The 20,710-nt window shown below is 34.4% G+C and overlaps 8 protein-coding genes across 8 annotated transcripts; 4 read left to right on the forward strand and 4 right to left on the reverse strand.

The window, feature by feature from the left end:
• Nucleotides 1–204: 204 nt before the first annotated feature.
• DFA_03163 (uncharacterized protein) lies at nucleotides 205–2,600 on the reverse strand (the record flags this gene model as incomplete). Its single annotated transcript, XM_004362712.1, has 5 exons — nucleotides 205–253; nucleotides 564–1,353; nucleotides 1,420–1,872; nucleotides 1,938–2,330; nucleotides 2,429–2,600. The coding sequence occupies 5 exons, from the start codon at nucleotides 2,598–2,600 to the stop codon at nucleotides 205–207; spliced, it is 1,857 nt and encodes a 618-aa protein (XP_004362769.1).
• Nucleotides 2,601–2,708: 108 nt separating this feature from the next.
• DFA_03164 (uncharacterized protein) lies at nucleotides 2,709–3,696 on the reverse strand (the record flags this gene model as incomplete). Its single annotated transcript, XM_004362713.1, has 4 exons — nucleotides 2,709–3,198; nucleotides 3,279–3,404; nucleotides 3,502–3,567; nucleotides 3,635–3,696. 4 exons carry the CDS (start codon nucleotides 3,694–3,696, stop codon nucleotides 2,709–2,711), a joined length of 744 nt encoding a protein of 247 aa, XP_004362770.1.
• Nucleotides 3,697–4,227: 531 nt separating this feature from the next.
• DFA_03165 (uncharacterized protein) lies at nucleotides 4,228–6,667 on the reverse strand (the record flags this gene model as incomplete). Its single annotated transcript, XM_004362714.1, has 6 exons — nucleotides 4,228–4,402; nucleotides 4,478–4,613; nucleotides 5,234–5,673; nucleotides 5,769–6,050; nucleotides 6,135–6,153; nucleotides 6,175–6,667. 6 exons carry the CDS (start codon nucleotides 6,665–6,667, stop codon nucleotides 4,228–4,230), a joined length of 1,545 nt encoding a protein of 514 aa, XP_004362771.1.
• A 959-nt stretch (nucleotides 6,668–7,626) lies between these two features.
• On the forward strand, nucleotides 7,627–9,981 carry DFA_03166 (1-aminocyclopropane-1-carboxylate synthase; the record flags this gene model as incomplete). Its single annotated transcript, XM_004362715.1, has 7 exons — nucleotides 7,627–7,749; nucleotides 7,902–8,080; nucleotides 8,168–8,325; nucleotides 8,401–8,954; nucleotides 9,039–9,219; nucleotides 9,413–9,775; nucleotides 9,878–9,981. 7 exons carry the CDS (start codon nucleotides 7,627–7,629, stop codon nucleotides 9,979–9,981), a joined length of 1,662 nt encoding a protein of 553 aa, XP_004362772.1.
• Nucleotides 9,982–10,031: 50 nt separating this feature from the next.
• DFA_03167 (uncharacterized protein) lies at nucleotides 10,032–11,805 on the forward strand (the record flags this gene model as incomplete). Its single annotated transcript, XM_004362716.1, has 3 exons — nucleotides 10,032–10,179; nucleotides 10,304–10,767; nucleotides 11,086–11,805. 3 exons carry the CDS (start codon nucleotides 10,032–10,034, stop codon nucleotides 11,803–11,805), a joined length of 1,332 nt encoding a protein of 443 aa, XP_004362773.1.
• A 434-nt stretch (nucleotides 11,806–12,239) lies between these two features.
• eIF2b4 (eIF2B GDP-GTP exchange factor) lies at nucleotides 12,240–14,201 on the reverse strand (the record flags this gene model as incomplete). Its single annotated transcript, XM_004362717.1, has 2 exons — nucleotides 12,240–13,916; nucleotides 14,106–14,201. The coding sequence occupies 2 exons, from the start codon at nucleotides 14,199–14,201 to the stop codon at nucleotides 12,240–12,242; spliced, it is 1,773 nt and encodes a 590-aa protein (XP_004362774.1).
• Nucleotides 14,202–14,718: 517 nt separating this feature from the next.
• Nucleotides 14,719–16,637, forward strand: cdc40 (WD40 repeat-containing protein; the record flags this gene model as incomplete). The annotated part of the gene is made up of 4 exons (XM_004362718.1): nucleotides 14,719–15,001; nucleotides 15,080–15,750; nucleotides 16,006–16,430; nucleotides 16,529–16,637. The coding sequence occupies 4 exons, from the start codon at nucleotides 14,719–14,721 to the stop codon at nucleotides 16,635–16,637; spliced, it is 1,488 nt and encodes a 495-aa protein (XP_004362775.1).
• Nucleotides 16,638–16,985: 348 nt separating this feature from the next.
• DFA_03170 (RUN domain-containing protein) lies at nucleotides 16,986–20,693 on the forward strand (the record flags this gene model as incomplete). The annotated part of the gene is made up of 2 exons (XM_004362719.1): nucleotides 16,986–17,115; nucleotides 17,212–20,693. The coding sequence occupies 2 exons, from the start codon at nucleotides 16,986–16,988 to the stop codon at nucleotides 20,691–20,693; spliced, it is 3,612 nt and encodes a 1,203-aa protein (XP_004362776.1).
• Nucleotides 20,694–20,710: the final 17 nt, after the last annotated feature.

Raw genomic sequence — 20,710 nt, forward strand, 5'->3', positions numbered from 1 at the left:
ATAATTAACAACAAACACACCAAACAATCAAACAAACAAACAAATTAACAAACTTATATAAATTTATAACAATATTAAATGTATAGATAAAAATTAAATTAAATAAAATATATTATTTATTATTTAAAAAGAATTCCCTAAATTTTAATTTTCGAAATTCGATAATAATCGGTGGATTCTTTAAACAAAGTGAAGGCATTGATCCTAATATTTACGACTCTGACTGTCAGGACAAAGCATAAATGTTGTTGGTCTGAATATAATTAATTACATGACTCTTGGCCGTGTAGAGCTATTTACAAGTTCACAAAAAAGGTTTTATAAGAATAATAATAATAATAATAATACTAAAACAACTAAATCTAGTTACTGTAATATAATGAAATAAATAAATAATAATAATAATAGTACATAATAAATGTTCAATATTCATCTTTCTTTTAATTATTGGAATTAATTAATAATAATTTATTTATAATAATAATTTTTATTTTGGAAGTGGGTTCAACTTGCTTGCCATTTTTTTGTTATACATATTTGTTTTCATCAACTTTTGTCTATACATTACAGCACCGACTGCAATAGCAACGAGGCCTAGACCCCCGACGACACATCCAACGATGATCTTCCATTTATTATCGTCTGAACAGCTACCCGATTTATCGTTGACAACCAACAAAGGTGTAAAGTCTGGATCGAGAATACATTGTTGACATTGAGGCAACGTGATACCAATCATGGCAGACGATTGATCAGAGTCGATAGTGGTTTGATTAATGAGGAGTGTTTGTGAATAGGTTGTACGACCGTCTGCCAATGCAAAGTCGAGGAATCTTCCGTTGAATTGAATATTGTCTTTAAGTACTCTGAGGTATTGCAATGTACCATAATTGTCGTACGAGAATGGATCGATTTTAGTCTCTTGGCAATCATACTCTATCGATTGGTCATTGTTTACCGTTGTTTTCATAACCAATCGGAGTGTTGCGAAATTGGAATAATAATGCCATCCATTGATGGATACTGCCAGTTTGATGGAATTGGGTCCGATTGATAGTTGTTGGTTGCCAAATGTTACTGTTCTAGGTTGTTGCGAGAATGAAATATTGACAGTTACACTGGTCGTGTTGAGAAGACTAGTGTTGGCAATCACCAAATCATAAACTGCATTGATCACAGAGTTGGTAGTGGTAATATTCGTTATCCAACTATCAGTCAACAACTCTTTCAGTATCTCATTATCCAATCCAATCTCTTGAATGGCAACTATTTCAAAACCAAATTCAACTCCATCAACCTCAATTTTAGTTGTTGGTGATGTAGTATTTGGATTAAATGTTGTATTATCAGCAACTATAGATGACAACATAAAAGTTAGGTACATTTTAATAGTTAGTTATTATTGAATTAAATACATACACTTGGTTAAACAATTATCAACTGGATTATATTTATCTTCACATTGACAAACACCATTGACATTACATGTACCATGTCCATAACAATTTTGAGTTGTCTCTTCGCATATTTCTTTTGGTGTCTTTGTACCTCCAGAGGTGGAGGTGGAGGTGGAGGTGGTACCAGTGGGTGGAGAATTGTCAATGAATTTAATGATATATGTTGTACTATCAAATGTTAACCCATTTAGATCCAATTGAGCAGATGCGGGTCCAAAGGTTGTTGGTGATGAAACAAGTTGACAATTCATTTGGAATTGAGTGGACTCTGATTGATTGAAAATACAATTCATTGTATGATTGATTTTAATGGTTACATTGGCCAATGTAAATGGTCCAAAATCACCAAATAAACTAATTGATCTTTGTGTTGTATTTTGGTCATTAACAATTCCACTATTAATGAATGGATATGCTAGAAAAATAAAATAGAATTAATATTATAGGCAAGATATTATATATAGTATTTTGAATATTTACGTTTTGTACAATTATTATAATAACTTCTTTGATTTATATAACAATCACAAATACCTTGATTGTTACAGACACCATTTCCAGAACAATGATTCGTAATTTGATTGCATTCGTCCAAGACTGTGACAATTACAAATTTGGATACCACCCAAAAACCATTGATTGTGATGTTGGCAGTTGCAATTCTATTCTCTGTTATTGGTGTTTGTTCGAGTTTGCAGGTAAGTACTTGAGTGAGCCATGACACCACGGTACATATACTTTTCGATCCATCTGGGTTATTAAATTCAACTGATGATGTAACATTGTTTGGACCAAAGTCTCCAGAAAATTGTATAATACTACCAGGTGCCCAATAAGAACCACCACTGTAAACATAATTAAGACTTGGGTATACTAATAAATTAAAAAAAAGAAGAAAGGAGTAAATAATATAGTAGTAGAGTATAATATAATATAATATATAATATAATATATAATATAATATACAAAACTAGATGATTGTTTGTAATGCGAACCTTGATTAAAAGTAATTGGATTTTGGATTTGGAGGTATGTATTACCAATTGTGAGAGTATAGTTTTGATTGGGTGGTGCTGGGATATAGTATGATATGGTCATGGATTGAGTGTCGATGATTGATGAGACCGATTGATACGAATCCATGGTTGCATTGGGGAAAATGTACCAGTTGACAACAGAAAAAGAAACTCGGACCTGTGCCAATCTACCTGGATATTGAGTGACAGTATATTCGGTGACACTAAACCCAGCCTACATGATGGTGGTATCCAAGATATAGTTGTAGGTTTGATTGAGTGAGATGGCGAATGGTTGTGGAGGACCGGTTATTGGAGAGCCATAGGTGACCTCTATTTTACTATTTGGCGTCAATACTTTGATATTGGTATTGTTGACGTTGGCAAATGTCCATCCCAAGTTTTTACCGGTCAATATACCCTTTCCAAACAACAGTACCAGGGGACTGTCGACAGTGTAGTTACACACGAATCCAACTGGTTTGGTGAGTGGACCAGAATACCTGGCAGGTGAATCATAGCACCAAAAACAATCTGGGATCGATGTGATTCCATTTTGAGTCTGGAGAGTCAATTTACCGAGCGAACAAAGAGAAGTTTCGTCTATGAGAGGCCCTACAAAACTGCTGCTAAACAAAACCGATAAATCAAGTGTACCATTTGAATTTTTTAAAATGTTTGTATAGTTGGTGATTGCGCTAAGTGTAGTAACTGCATTAAATGTTCTAAATGAAACAATATGCGGGATGGTTAGGTTAGGGTAACTAGTGGTGCTAGTAGTGGTAGTTTCCTTTCAAAAACATACAATGATTTTAGATTTGGTGTGATTGGAATATTTGGAATATTGGGAAATGTCGAATTATAACTACGCATACTTGTTAGACTTGTTGGGAACGTAGTAAACGGATAGCTTGTTGCAACTTGAGAATCACTTGATAGAGTGTGCAAAGGTTAAAAAGAATTCATTATTAATAAATGGATGGATGGATGGATGGATGGGTGGAAATGGTTTAAATGTTGGATCTTACATTAGATCAATATTTGGAAAAGTATCAAGGCTTGGTGAAAAAGTATTGTCACTACCTCTTACATTTCTAGAGTAACAATGAATGAATAATTAATAATAAATAATAAACTTTGATAACTTATCAAGGCACTTACAAATATTTTAAGACTTGATTATTTTGGAATATACAGTTTTGACGAGTATTGAACAATGTCATTTGGTTGCACATTGGCAAATTAAAAATATATGTCAATGGAGAGGGATCTTGAATAAATTGATAACTACCAATAAACCTATATATATACACAGAATGAATGAATGATATTATTAGTTTGGACAATATTTAAAAAAAGAGGTAGTTAAACAAACATACAATGTAGTTAGGAGAGGGAATGATACTGGCTGGAAATCCAGTGTTTTGTTTGACATTGGGTTGAATTGGAAACTGAACATATCTAGGTTGGGAAGTCTGACTGTATTGTCGATGACGAGCGTATCTAAGTTGGGTGCAAAGAATTCAATAAAGTTGAGGTGTGGATGACTCGGGAACACAAGTGGATCAACAATAAAGGGTGTTGTTAATTTGAGAGTGTACAAATCGGCCAACATATCAAAGTTGCTTGGAAAAGTTTTTAAAGTTGCTTCGTTATGAAAACTAATGGAATTAATGAAAAAACATAGATTATTAATCATTCATTCTATTGTATTCTATATCCAATATATATTGGATCATTATAGAACGTACATACTAGAGTGTTTGAAGCTTTGGAAAAGAAGTGGCAATAGAGTCGAATAGAGCCAATGATGTGTCGGCTACAAGAAAGTCTGCTGACCTATAGCTAAAATAGAGAAGTGCCGTCAAACTTAATTGATAGGTTGGTGATGGCATTCCATTATTTCTAGCGAATGGACCATTATATTCACTAAATAGGTGGTGGTATAAGTAAGTAAGTAGGAGGGAACAACATTGTGTCGATCAGTCGACTATCAAAACATACAAATGCGTTATACGGTATGGTCCATCAGCACCAGCATTTCCACAGGTAAAAATACCTCCACCAGCACTACATAGACCAGTTTGAGACATGTCAAGTGGAAGGCCATATTGTTGGATCATCCATATCGCTGAGTTTACTATAAAAAAAAAAAAAAAAAAAAAAAAAAAAGTAAGTAAATTTTGTTTGATAGGACATTGTTTCGTTTCATACAGTCATCAGGTGGGAGTGTCTGTTGTGTCGTTTTTTCAACCAAAAAACAAAAATATATTAGTGTTATATAAAAAAGGAGGGATGATCCTTTTTTCATCATGTTTTGATCTCTCTCTGGTTGCAATATATGTGTATAATGTATATGTGATGATGGAAGATTCAAGTGAAAGATTCGAGTTAAGGTGATGCCTTGGTGGTTACCATAGGCCAATCCGAAAAATAAAAAAAAAAATAGTAATATTTAAAAGACGGCATTGGCCATCAAAAATATCTGATAAAAATCATGATCAACACGAAAAACATTCGTTTGTAACGGATGCGAAATTTCGATCATCAAAATAATTAATGAACGTTTTTAATTTATTGGTTATTATATTTTCACCTCTTTGAGAGATATTATTCTTTTTATAGTATTCTGTTATTTACAAGAATCCCCATATGTACATGTTCCTTGTTTAAGATATCGTTCTTCACCTCTTCACCTGTTGCTCTTACTCTCTTTACAATATTATGATGATGATGATGATTTAGATTTATCAATCCAACCTTTATCTAAAAGGACATTAGTATCATAGATGGAGTATTCTCTCATTTTAGTGGTTATTTTATAACCTGCAACTTCTAGATCCTCCAAACAAGCATTGTAACGATTCTCGGCGGTAATCTTGCCGACATTGTACATACGCATGGTAACAAATCTTTGGGTCAATCCATTATCCAACTGTCTAAATGCATTCTTTGACAAATGAGCTTGGTGTTTTGATACCAATCTACCAAGACTATCATAGTCTGTCGATTGACCAAGTACCAGTTTGATATGAAACTCAAAGTAATTGTCTGGTGATACCAATTTACAATCGGCATCCTCCATCGGAGCTCCATCATTTGAAAACATTGCTTCAATCTTTACTCTTGTGACTTGATATTGATTGGATGTTAATTCTCTTGCCAATTTATATGCTAATATTTGTAATTCCAGCATTGATCTAAAAAAGAGAGAATAGAAAATAAATAAGATCAATATCAATGGACTATTACTACTATATAATTATATATCTATATATATTTGATTAATAAATACCCTCTATGATACGATGAAGTCATCATTTGAGTTGGTGAATCACCTTTGGGTAGTTCAATAAATACAGGTTTACACTTTATAGTTTCACAAACTTGTTTAAATGTCTCTAATCTAGCTTGTGATCCATCGTGATGAACTGTAATATGAATTTCAAACAAACCATTGTATTCATGGTCTCTGGCAACATTAGCCATTTTAAAATAGACAACATCTCTTTTGTTTACAATAAATGATGGACCATTTACATTTAATGGTAGTAATTGATCCATTTTCCAGATTTGTCTAGAATAAATTAAAATAAAAAGAAGTAAATAAATAAAATGGTCAATGTTACATTGTTTCATGTATATATATATATATATTTACTTTAAAGTATCTTTGTTGTCTAAATTAAAAATAATAGTACCATCTAGACAATCTTGAAATGTTTGGATGGTTGAACCATCGTTGGTATAGAATAATCTATTTGTCAAAACAGCTCTTTTGTTGACAAGATCATTTTGTAATATGTGATGATGAATGACATAATCGATACAATCATTTGTGATAGGGATGATTGTTGTTGTTGTTGTTGTTGGAGTAGAATTGGTTGAATCATGACCACCATCATTGTAAACAGTCAAAAAAGATGCATCAATGACACAATGTGTGTTGTCAGTGTTGCAAACACCTTTGTTGTTGTTAAAAGTTGATAGTAATGCATCTTGGGCTAGTTGTGAGTAGATTGAGTCAATGGTAGAGTCATCGATGGCATGATGGGGCAGTTTAAAGGGTTTGTCGGTGAGCTCGGTCAGCTGAAGATTATGGTTAAAGTCGGCGAGCAATTTAACAATCTCATTGCTAAAGAGGTGGTTGTCAAATGGACATTTTGACAAGAAACGAAGAGGTTTGAGTGCCATTGGTAGTTGTTTATGATCTGGTATTGCTACGGTTTGTTCGAGCAAAGAAGAAGAGGGTGAATGCTAGGTAACAAGAGATGCAATTTTTGAAGAAGAAGATGAATAAAGATTAATGTTGTTGTTGTTGTTGTTGTTATTACTCGATAACATTTAAATGACAATGATTATTGTTTACAATGAAACAATACGTAAACTATTTATAACTAACTATGTATGTATTGTATTGTTATTTGATCGAAAATAAAACAATAGACGGAGAGTCGTTTGAGTTGGGAAATTTTGGGGATGAGACCGATCCCTCTAAAAAATATACTACCCGAATTTTCTTTTGGAAATCAGACCGCGATCACTTTGAATTCTTCACAATTCCAATACAATACATTGGTTTTCTCATTTGATCATGATGCATCGTCATCAGCATAGGAGGAGGGAGGGGTGTGTAGTATTTCTTGGTAAATGTTGAACAACAACTGATAATAATAACAATTATGTCTGTATTTTATTTTTTTTTAGTTTAATTAAATGATGTAATGATGCATCTTCAACTGTTAATAAATAATAAGTATTTCTTGAATTGTAGCCATAGACAAATTATCTCATTTATATTATTATTGTTTGGACAGCCATTTTTCGTTGCAATCCATATCCAGTGCGAAAAAGTGTGCAAAGAGTTGTTCGGCTTGGAGAGTAATAATTATTACCCCTATCTATCTATCTAACTATGTACATACAATCAAGGGAAATCAAATGAAATGAATGCAAAAATCTTTGAACAAACAACCAAATAAATATATTTAGTTTTATGTTGAGATTTTGCTCAAATTTTAGAAAGAGAGCTGAACTTCAGCAAACAATCTCTGTTTGTAAATTTCGTTTTTCGGTATGCATACCGAAGTGCTTGCTGTCAATTTAAACACTATATACTCTATAGATATAGAAAGATAGATAGATAGATAGAAATGGAGAATTATCTAGTTGAAATACCACTATCAAATAGAGCAAGACGTGAAATGAAGAGGGAAAAGTCCCCTCTTTCAAATGAAAGATTAGATGGAATGTTTGGTGCATTCTTTGCAGACAAGGTATGGCAATGCTTATTCACATTCATATTCATATTCACATTTCATTTTGTACAATAGTGCAAAAGATAAGATAACCTTTATATTTCTAATCCCTCCCATTTCTTTCTTTCTATTCTTTTCTTTCTTTTATAAACTATTAATATTAAATATAGCATGACTTTGATACTAATCCCAATGGGTTTATGAACTTTTGTATTGCAGAGAATACATTATGCTATGACTTGCTAAGAGGTAAATTAGAGTGCGACCCTAATATCAAACAATCTCTAACACAATACAGCGAGTTTGGTGGTATCAATACATTTAGACAAGCAATTGCTAATCTATTAGAGTGAGTAATAATTATTATAATATCACCTATGAACAACTCTAACATTATTATTATTATTATTATTATTATTATTCTATATTTGTATAGACATAAAATATTCCGTTGTGAAAGTGGAGATGTTGACCCTAAACAAATTATAGTTGGATCTGGATGCACCAGTTTATTAGAGGCATTATTCTATGGATTATGTGATTCTGGTGACTCGATTATTATCCCTTCACCAATGTATCCATCTTTTGTTCATGGTAATTAATAATAGATAGATAATAGATAGATAATAGATAATAATTAATAATATTAATAATATTTATTTTTTTTAGATGCAAGAATGAGAGCAAATGTAAAGATTGAACCTGCTTCAATGACTATTGATGACGGGTTGGGAAATATAAGATTTGCTTTGAGAATGGATAAATTTGATGAAGCTTGGAAAAAGGTGGAAGCTGAAGGAGGTAAAGTCAAGGCTGTTTTATTGTGTAACCCAAATAATCCAACTGGCCAATTGTTTTCAAGCGATGAATTGTTGGAATTGATTGAATGGTGTCGTGTACGTCAGATTCATCTCATCTCTGATGAGATTTATGCACTCTCTACCTTTAGCACATCCAACCATTTTGTCAGTGCCTACAACGTTGTCAATGGAAGAATGGGTGATAATATCCATATCATATCTGGATTCTCAAAGGATTTCTGTTTGAATGGATATCGTGCCGGTTACATCTACTCTCAAAACAATAACCTTGTCAACTATATCAAACAAATATCTCCATTCTTTACTTGCAGTAACGCCGTCCAATCCATTTTAACTAATATTCTAACAGATAAACCATTCCTAAGTTCATTTATTCATAGTAATCAAGCAAGATTAAAAAGTGTAAGTAAATAGAAAAAAAAACAAAAAAATAACAAAAAAGAAAAAGAAAAAGAAACAAATTAATTAATTAATTATTTTTTAAAGGCATATACAAAAACCATTTGTTATTTAAAAGAAGCAGGAATACCATATGTTGAATCACAAGGTGGTATGTTTTTATTGCTTGATATGCGTTGTTGTATGGCTGAAATTACTTTTGAAGAGGAAATGCGTGTTTGGGATGCTTTGTATGATGCCAAAGTATTGGTGAATCCTGGATGGACATGTTTGAGTGAAACGCCTGGATTCTTTAGATTCGTATTCTGTCATCACGATGAATCTCTTTATGTTGGAATACAAAGAATATTTAATGTTTATAAACAATTGGTTTTAAAAAATAAATAAATAATATTCCCAACCGTTAGTTTATTATTAATGTACTAACAAACAAACCAATGTTTTAATTTTTTGCGCAACAGTTCATAATGATCATAGTTGGTTGGAAATTCAAAAGGATGTAGATAAAAGAGGAATCCTAACATTTATGGCATTTACAAGTATTTATGATAACAAGGCAAATGTATTGGAAGCATTTATTCAAAGTTTACAAGTAAAACCAAAAGAAAATAGTAGATCATTAATATTGACCAATAATACTGTGGCAGAGAAATCATCATCAAAAAAAGAAGTAGCACCAGATTATTTAATTATTTTTGATGATTTATCAAATGAATTAAAAGATCCAAGTATTACCAAACTAATGAAGATTCAAAGACACTTTTCAACCAAGATTATTATTAGTACTCAATCATGGACAGACTCTTCATCACACATTAGAAAAGGTAATTTGGATTATGTTTTGCTATTTAAAAATATACCAACAGAAACATTAAAAATCATTTATGAAGAACTATCACTGACAATTCCTTTTAAATTATTTATAGAGATTTATTCATTTTCAACCAAAGAGAAATATCATTTTCTTTACACAATTAGAAATGGAGATTATAGAAAGGATTTTAATTTACAACTCGAAATTAAAATATAGATTTAATTATATATAAAGAAAAATGAACAAGAACAGAGTATGGATTTCAAATGAATGGAGCTTGTATTCACACAACAGGTTTGGCCAACAAGGAGATGGATTTGGAGATTGGTTTAAAAAAGTATGATTTTGTCAAAGAAAACAAATTAATATCACGAGGAGCAAAGGCACTCGGTGATGCTGGTGTTCCTTATGCTAGCAAGATTGGCGATGTAGCAGATAAATTGAGATATGGAAAAAAACCAAGACGAAAAAGAACACAAGCTGGAAAACACAACAAATCAAATTATTTTTGGAGATTTACAAGTAATTTTAAATGTAGATACAACATCACATTCAACAATAGACATACCAAGTATTGGAACTAAAAAGGTTGCTCAAGTGGTATTGACAGAAATAGATCAAACAATTAATGGACACAAGACATTTAGTGATAGTTTAAAAGTCGACAAATCAATTGAATCAAATGAAATGAAAACAAATACAATTACTCCTCAATCGGGTGTAGGTATTACTATTAATGGAACAACAACAGTAAATAATCTTGAAATAAATGGCAAAGTAAGTATGCAATTGCTGGATATTGCCAACATAGAGTGTGAATCTCTTGCAACAAACAAAATTACTGGAGAAACAATTAATATTGCACCAATCAAGTCATTATTTATCAATTCACCATCTCTAGAAACAAATCAGTTATCATTTGTCAATCCAATACCAGGTTATATTCCAACACCATTGGATTTCTATGAATATTATACACACTGGATTCAATTTAAATACAATGTATCTGGAGGATCATATGTGTTGTATAAGCAATACAATAACATATAGAGAGAGGAATAGAATAGGAAATACTACCAAGGGTTAACCACTAGATGTCGCGATCTGTAGTGCACATCGGTAACTACAAATTACGTAAATAGTTGATACTACCAAATGGGGATAAAACAAATTATGTAAATAGTCAATTTCACAACTGGAATTCAATCCATTCGAGAAATTAGTCACTATAAATCAATCGTTCGAACCATGTATATGGATGTTGTTCTTGGGAGCAAGTCAATCAAACACAACATAAACAGACATCTTATATTGAAACAGTATTTATTGGAAGCATACACAACCAATCAACTCGATTCAATGTCACAGTTGTTCAATTCGAATACACCAACACCAGTTCATTCTTGGGTGAGGATATTCAAGTATCATCAAACTCGATCAAGTACAATCAAAATTATTGATTGGATATGGTCATCACCTATCAACACACTCGAAGTTATATTCCATTCTCGATCAGATTCAGTTGAATATGACGATTGTGGTAGGATGAAAATTGGAAATGATGTATCTCCAGGTGATCAAATTATATGGACTCGAGTTCAAGTTGGAAGAACATTGCTCAACTGCAAGATAGCTAGTAGAATGATTATCGACAACTCAATAATCATGCCATCAAAAGTCACAATCCTTCCAGATGATCCACTCTCTCAACAAACTGACAAACAAGGGTTCAACCTTTTGACAACGTTTCACATACCAAGGTTCAGCCACTCGGTTGAGCTAGATCCGGTATTCAACGCAGTCATTCTTGATGATGACTCTGCCTTGCCATACGAATGCATAGAGACTACAGATTCACTCCCAAAAGTCATCGTCTCTGTGCTTTTATCGATATTCCTTCTCTCTATTACAATAGTGGCAATCATTGTATGGAAGGTGGAACCCCCAACGAACAGACCATATAGAGAAGCAGTAGAAATGGATCCTATTCCAAATACTGACCAAGAAAACGCTGACCAACAACAACAACAAAATAATTAATAATAATAATAATAATAAGTGCCCAATATAATAATAATCTTAATCTATATCTTTTATAATTGTTACTAGTAATTAATATTCTCTAAGATTATCGTGTAGGTTGTTGTAGGAATAATTATACAATTGATTTGTCACCTTTAAATACAAAGGTTTAATAATACTCAACTCTATCTATCTAGTTTGTGTTTTAAATATTATTTATTTATATAATTTAAATAATTTAAATTGCGGAATTGTTGTTATGGTGTGTAAAATTGGATTGAATAAAGGGAATTGATAATTATTATTGTGAGTTGTTGTTGTATGTGCGGATACAACTAGGTTTATGTGAATTAATATTCTTTTGGGTTGATAAATATATATAAAATATATATTTTTAATCTCTTTCTTTCTTGTTCTTCTTCTATTATTATTTTTGTTTTTAGTTATTTGTTTTATAAAGTAACTTCTTTTCTATATTCTCTAAGTATAACTGGAATTGAAGTTGGAGGGACCATACCAAATTCAGTGATGACTAGAGCGATGAATTCGATTGGGGTTAGATCGTACATGAGATTGAGGAGGTTCAAATGTTCGATTGATTTCCAATCCTTGAGGATATTTTGTTCGTTTGAATCCTTTTCCGAGAGATTCGAGACGAGATCCCAAGGGTCGCCCAAATCGTTTGAGCATATCGAGTCTAGTTGAGCCTTTTCTGTGAATTTATAGGTTTCGCAACACACAATGAATGGTACGTTGTAAAATTGGGCCATTGAGGCAACCAAGGCCGTTCCGGCACGTGAAATCAAATTTCCGTTTGAAAGTACTGTACAGGCTCCGACAAAGACCTTGGTAACCTCCTTCATAATATAAGAGATGGCATTGAGCAAGATATAGGTGCACTTGATCTTGTGTTGGACGAGACGGAACATCAACTCCTTGCCCTCGTGTTTTGGTCGCGAGTCTACAATGATGACACGGAACTTCTTACCCTCTTGTTGTGCTTGACGAAGGATCATCTCGACAACATGGCTAGATGCGTAGGTGAGGATGACGTCGCCGTCGGTGATCTTGGACACACCATACTGAGCAATGACCTTGTCGGCCACACCGACACGCTCGATAAAGGCGTCGACACGGTCGCACAAGTAGGCCTTGGCCTCCTCGTTGGTGAGACGTTGTTCTGACAGACTGGTCAGGCAATTTTGTTTGAAATAGATGATCGAATTGGACATGGAGACCGACATGGGACGACAGTCGACGAGGAATTGGATAAGAGGGTTGAGGTGTTGGTTAAACTCTCTGCTAAACTCTTTTTGGGCAGGTACGTGGAAGTCGCGGATAACCTGCTTCAACGTGGTCATGAGTGCGACGGCACGGGCGTTGGAGCCCGAGATGGTAAAGTTGGCGTATTTCAAACCGAGAGAGATAATCTCTGGATGGATATCGGCCGACACAATACCAAGCGAGTTCTCCAACTCGTATTGAGGAAGATGTGCAAAGAGTGGGATCTGCTTGCTTGCAGGTGAAGCATTGATAATCTTTTTCTTTGTCAACTTTTCACGTTTCTTTGGATCGTCAAATTGTGATGTAGACGATGTAATTGGGTTTGGTTTCTTGTGATGATGTGATGTCGATGCTTGTTGTTTATTATGTTCATCTCCACTATCCTCTACAATTGGTGGTGATGATACTGATGGTGTTAATTTATCATTTTGTTGTTGAGATCCTTTTTGTCCTTGTTGTTGTTGTTGTCCTTTCTTTTGTCCTTGTTGTTGCTGTTGTCCTTTTTGTTGTTGCTGTCCCTTCTTTTGTCCTTGTTGTTGTTGTTGTTGTCCTTGCTGTTGTTGTTTCTTGATACCTGAATCTGTCGAGTTTGAAATCTGTAATTGTGTAAGATCGGGAACGTCGCTCTTTGGAATCTCAAGTGACACACTCGTGCTATTAGTTGTGGTGGTGTTGACTGGTGCTGACATTTGGTTGGTACTAGATGAAGGTGATTGCTTCTTTTCTTTGTTGTTGTTTCTTCCTGATGGACTCTTTCCGCTCAACGACGACGATGCTGAAGATGACTTGTCTGATGCACTTGACAATGACTGTGTAGCTGATGGAATAGGGATTGGAGAAGATGTCTAAATGATGCAAGTGTAACAAACAAACAAACAATGATAGAAATAGAAACGACGCGAAAGCGAAAGATCGTGATGATCCCAATGTTAGTCAGAACAATCGAAAATTTGCGAAAGGAACAATTTGCAACAAAGATGCACAATTTGCACTATATATACAACTTCTATCTATCTATCTATGTATGTACATACCGATTTTTTTCCCTTCTCTTCTTGTTCATCAATCCATTCACCAAGTTCACGAGTTACTGATGCTTCTCTTTGAATGAATGTGTTCTTGTACGACATGTCGTTTATCTTTTCTATATTCACTTGTTATTACTACTAAATAACTACAAGCTAATAACTACTAATAACTACTAATTATAAATATAGAGAATCTAATTCTAGACTATTATCTATTCGGAGTGTTTTTTGAGTCGTTTGACAATAAACAATCACTAATGATAATGAAAGATAGAAGTGAGGAACTAATGAAGAACCAAGCTGGTTTTGATATTAATATTTTTTTACAAAAAATAAATTAAAATATAAACATGGTCGCTCCTATTTTGGGATAGTAATACTAATATTAGTAAAGAGAAGATAAGATATGCATATATCTTTATTCAATAATGATGATCATCATACTCTAACATTGAGATACATAGATACTAGTACTTAGGGTAGTAATTAAAATGAATGAAAAATTGAAAAGATGGGAGATTTCAACAATGAAACTACTTGAAGTATTACTTCATTTCATTTGATTCGATTCGGTTTCGATTTATTTATAAATACAAACATATATATATATATAGTTTAAATGGACTTGTTACAGGAATACGGAGATTCATCAGATGAAGAAACAACTACTACAACAACGACGAAACAAGTAGAAGAAAATAACAATAACAATAATAATAATAATAATGTAACAAAAGAATTTAAATCATTTAAACCTTCATTGTCAATAGCACCGTCAGTAAAGAATATTCAAGTGTTGGAGAACAAGGTAGATCCCAACTCAAAGATACTATCATACAATCCAACAGTAGAGAGTTTATATGGTGAGACTGAAGGTCCTGAAACACCTTTTACAAGATCAAGTATGTAAACTCAAATTAGCTAGTACTTACTTACTTACTTACTTACAATCTATCTATCTATCTTATTCTATTCTCTAGAGCAAAGAATTGATCCATCATTAAAGAATCACAAGACAGGAATAGTAGAGAATTATTATATCAATGACTTTTCATTCAAAGATCAATACTATACATACAAATCATATGGATATGCAGCCGACCCAAATACAGGTGTCATTGTAGGTGATAAAGATAGTTATATAAATCATCATGGCGCATCTGTATATAATAATATTAAACAACAAGAAAATAATAATAATAATAGTAATAAGAAAAAGAAAAGAGATAATGATGATCCATCAGATGTTAAAGGGTATATGGGACCATGGGCACCAAAACAACACGAGATTGATTTGAGAAACAAACTACAACAACAAGATGAAGAGGATGCTGCGACGGTGGGTGTTGAGATGTCGGTTGAACAAAAGGCGTATTTGGACATGCGAAAGAAACAGAGTATACGCGACAAGGAGGCGTCGCAAGTGACATCGGTTTTCTATGGCAAGGAGAGAAAGGATTATATGGGACGCAGCTGGATCGAGCCACCCAGCGACCTCAAGACTGGCGTCGAGGTGGACAGCTTCTTGCCCAAGAAACTGATACACACGTGGACCGGGCACAACAAGGGTGTGTCGGCCATCCGTTTCTTTCCACGGTACGGTCACTTGTTGCTGAGTGCCAGTATGGACAGCTCGGTGCGTATCTGGGATGTAAATAACGACCGTGCCTGCGTGCAGAGCTACCACGGACACAACCAAGCGGTGCGTGACATTTGCTTTGCCAACAATGGCCGACAGTTCTTGTCGTCTGGCTATGACCGTCAGACCAAGCTGTGGGACACTGAAACAGGCCAGATTGTGCGTGCTTTCACCAACGGCAAGATCCCCTACGTCTGCAAATTCAATCCCGACGAGGACAAGCAAAACGAGTTCCTCGTCGGTCTCTCTGACAAAAAGATATTGCAGTATGACGCGCGATCAGGTGACATTGTGCAAGACTATGACCAGCATTTGGGTGCCATCAACACCATCACCTTTATCGACGACAACCGTCGGTTTGTCTCGTCGTCGGACGACAAGTCACTTCGTATCTGGGATTGGGGTATTCCAGTCGTCATCAAGTATGTCAGCGAGCCAGAAATGCATTCCATGCCCGCTGTTGCCCTCCACCCCAGCGGCAAGTACTTTGCCACACAATCCATGGACAACCAGATCCTCGTCTATGGTGCACGAGACAAGTTTAGAATGAACAAGAAAAAGAGATTTACAGGTCACACCAACGCAGGTTATGCCTGTCAACTCAACTTTTCACCCGATGGTAAATACGTCATTTCCGGTGATGCCACTGGTAAAGCTTATTTCTGGGATTGGAAAACTTCTAAAGTTATCAAGTTTGTATCAACAACAAAAAAAAAAAGAAAAGAGACAACAATTTGATTATTAATATTAATATTAATATTATTATTTTCTTTTTATTTATTTATTTTAGATCATTTAAAGCACATGATGATGTTTGTATAGGTATTGAATGGCATCCACTTGAAACTTCAAGGGTTGCAACGTGTGGATGGGATGGTACAATTAAATATTTTGATTAATACCCATCAAACAAACAATAAAACCAATATTATTAATAATTAAGTTCATGAACTTCAAGTCTTGTCGTGTCTTGTCACTTCAAGGTCAGACCTCGTGCATTAGTGTCTTTGCCACCTCAGCTCCATTTCAATTAAAAACATTAAAAAATATCAGTTTTTATTGTGGGTCATTCATTCTCATCACCACCTTCCCCCCATATTATACTCAAATTCAAGAACTTGCAACATACATACAAACAAAACAATAATATATATTAAAGAGATCATATAGAACAATACATATTATTATCATTCATTATACTTTTGTTTTTTATTTGTAATTGTTGATTAGGGTAGTAGTTAGTAGTAATGAGCGACACCTCCACCTCTTCAAGCATTGTGTTGAAGGGATATGTAAAGTACAGTACTCTACAACAACCATTGAAAAAGTATTACTTTGTAGTTGATTCCGATCAATGTATTCTTTCACTTTATGAAAGTATGTAGAAATTGAAGAATAACATAATAATGAAAGAGATAGAGAGAAGAGAACATGCATGCGACTCTGTTACTTACTTACTCTTTTATTTAAAAGATCAAGGAGATGAATCACCATTTACATTTATATTATTGACAATGGTATCTAGAATAGAGAAATCAGAAGAGTATTCGTCATCGTCGAGATATTGTTTAGAGGTGATTGATAGTTCGTGTTCTCCAACACAGACACATTATTTGGTATCAAAGAAACAAGAATTCAGAGCATCATTGTACAGTGCGTTGGCAGAGTGTATGGAATCAAGAAAGCATATTGGTGGACGAAACGTTACAAATATCAAACATCCACCTTCACCATCGGCACCAGTCATTGGAAATCATCACCAACCGGCAAGCAAACCACTAAAGATTGGCAGTCGTTCATCCACCCCACTTTCATCTTCATCTTCTTCCTCTACCTCTCCCAATTCATCGGTATCAGCATCGGGATCCTATGTCAAAGCATCATTGTCAGCATCAACGGGAAAGGTCAAACTTGGAAACTCAAGACCTTCTTCAACAATAGTTTTGGGTTCTAAAAAATCTCCTAGCATTTCATCTTCTTTAGACAAGGAAGGTGAAGAAGGGAATGAACATCATGATCATGAACATGAACATCGTGATCATGAACATGAGGAAGAAGAAGTGGAGCAAGTATTGGAACAAAGAGATGAGGAACACCAACAAATGGCAACTGAACAACATAATCATTCAACAGTTGGAGCAGAGGAGGTATCCTATCATGAGCATAATCAAGAAGAAGAGGAAGAAGATGAAGAAGAAGAAGAGGAGGAAGTGGAAGAGAGAAAGGATGTGGAGGAAGGATCTATAAAACATACTCTAAGTACAAGTAGTATCATCATTCAAGATAATGGCAATGATGATGACAATATTGATGGTACTATTCAAGAGGAAGAAAAGAAAGATGAAGAAAAAGTTCAATCGATAAATCAAAAAGATTCAATGATATTCCAAGATGAAGAGGAACAAACATCTGTTCCTGTTAGTTTGACAAATGTTACTTCACCGTTGGGAGGATCAGGTTTGATGATTAGAGAGGTCAAAGTCAATGAATTAGAGTTGGATCAAATTGTAAATGAAATATCTAGCACTTCTTCAAGTTTATATAGTGCTGGTAGTAGTGCAAATGGAGATGTTGGAACAACTACTACAACGATCAAAACAGAGGAAGAATCTACAGCCGTTGTTGTAGATCCACCAGGTTACAGTCGTAAAACAATCACATCATTTAGAAAGACACCATCCACTTCTCCAACAATCGTATCAAATGTCCCCACTCACAGTCCATCATCGATGACATTATCCAAACCATCGGATTCAGTGTCTTCATCATCCTCTCCTATTGTTTATCCAAATAGTTATCACCAGCAAAACAATGTTAATAATATCAATAACAGTCCAGTTTCTTTATCATCATCTGCTGCTCCATCCAATTTAAATTTAAATCAATCATTTAATAGAATTGATATTAAGCAACAACAACAACAACAACAACAAACATCATTGTCATCATCTTCATCATCATTACAACATGTTATTGGATTACAAATGAATGGATATGGATATTTTGTGATTCAAAATTGTGATCAATTTAGAATGGTGATTGGGAAATCGTTGGCAGGTGACCAATCGTTTGCTGGTGCACTCGTTGGGCCATTTAAATTGGATTGGAGACCATCCCAGGGTGTTTGGCACATCAACGATGAAGGATCTACAGAGATTGGACCATCGACACCTCCCAAAGACGAGTTGGTCAAGCGCATCAAAGACAAGATTGAAAAGGCAGAGGCTGGAAACGACAAGATGCTAGCTGATCTCTTGTCTGATCGTTTACGAGTCATTGAACAGTGTGAAGAGCGATCATTTATTCTAAAGGGTGGTATTGTCGTTGGTTACAGAAACGATAAGTGGGAGTTGCTAGAAGCACCCATTACACTCACCTCTCACAATGTATCACCATATCACAGCAGTAATCCAGCAAATAGTAGACAACATAGTAGAAATAATAGCACAAATAATAATATAAATAATAATAATAATAATAACGGCGGTGGTGTCATTAACCACCATGTACATAATAATAATAATAATAATAATAACTCTAATCATTCATCACCGTTACTTTCGTCATCGTCGTCGATTTTAACTCATCAATCATTGACAACTAGTTTGTTGACTACTGAAGAGGCACTTTTAATGCTTCAAAAGGTAAAAGATGTGGTGAGAGAGATTGACAATTACTTTGGTTTCAACACGACGGTTGCTGAAAAGAAGTCGAGAGGTGACGACATTGTCAACAAGCGCATTGCAATGATGGTGCGTGGCAAGTTGGCAACGGCAATGGCCAACATTGTATCGCACGGATTCCGAACCACGTCGACTGGAATGTTTAAGAAACGACAACATATTTGGGACTTTATCGAGAGCTATAAAAAGATGACGCTGCACACGTCTGTCTCGGGACTCAGTCTCACCCAGTCGATCCAGGCAGTGTGCGACGTTGACCGTTTGCACGATGTGGTCGGATCCAACTATGATCCCAACATGCGGTTCAGATCGTTTGTCTGTCAGGGATTAAACACACACCTCATCGACCAATGGCTATTTATGCTGCACAATATGAAAGATGCAGTGTCACACTACTACGATCCCCAAGCATTCATACTAAACGAAGAATTGTGGAAAGCATTCTGTCAATGTTTTATCCCACTTGTCAACCTTCCCTTTAAACTATCAATCGATTATGAGTATACCCTTAAACTACAAAAACAACAACAACCAAATAACCAAAGACAACAACAACATCAACAACCAATGTCACAGCATCAACAACAATATAATTTAAGAAATAGTCAAAATCAACAACAATTTAACCATGACGGTAATAATGAAATGTTTGGTAATTTGCGATCGTCTATTTCATCACTATCGTCATCCATCATGGAAACATCGTCTCAAGTGTGGTCTGGATTACCGACGATAGATGGTCAACAAATCAAACAATCCTTCTCTGACAATATCAATTATCTCACCAATTCAATCAAATCCAATGAATTATTTAATCAATCACAACCAAAGGATAGATTACAACAAGCCTATGCTCAATCCCAACAACAAAAAAATATTAATTCAAATCATCCACAGCAACAACAACAACAACCAATACCAATTCCATCAAAACAACAACAACAACAACAACAACAAGGACAAGGACAAGGACAAGGACAAGGACAAGGACAAGGACAAGGACAAGGACAATCACCAAAAATAACGCCATCATCACCATCACAAAGAAAAAAGGTTTCATTTAATATTGGTGATAATAGATCACCAGCACCACCACATCAACAACAATCACCAAGACCTGACAACAACAACAATAATAATATTAAGAATAATAATAACCAAAAAGACATGACCGAAGAAGACCAATCATTGACAGGTGATTTATTACAAAAAATACAAACAACAATGAAGCCAATAACCAAAAGTATAGAAGAATTTTTTGATGGTTATTAAATACTTAATAATAATAA

Source organism: Cavenderia fasciculata, assembly GCF_000203815.1.
Source record: "Cavenderia fasciculata unplaced genomic scaffold Scf_Dfasci-G-b-205a01.r1-3, whole genome shotgun sequence".
Classification (NCBI taxonomy): Eukaryota; Evosea; class Eumycetozoa; order Acytosteliales; family Cavenderiaceae; genus Cavenderia; species Cavenderia fasciculata.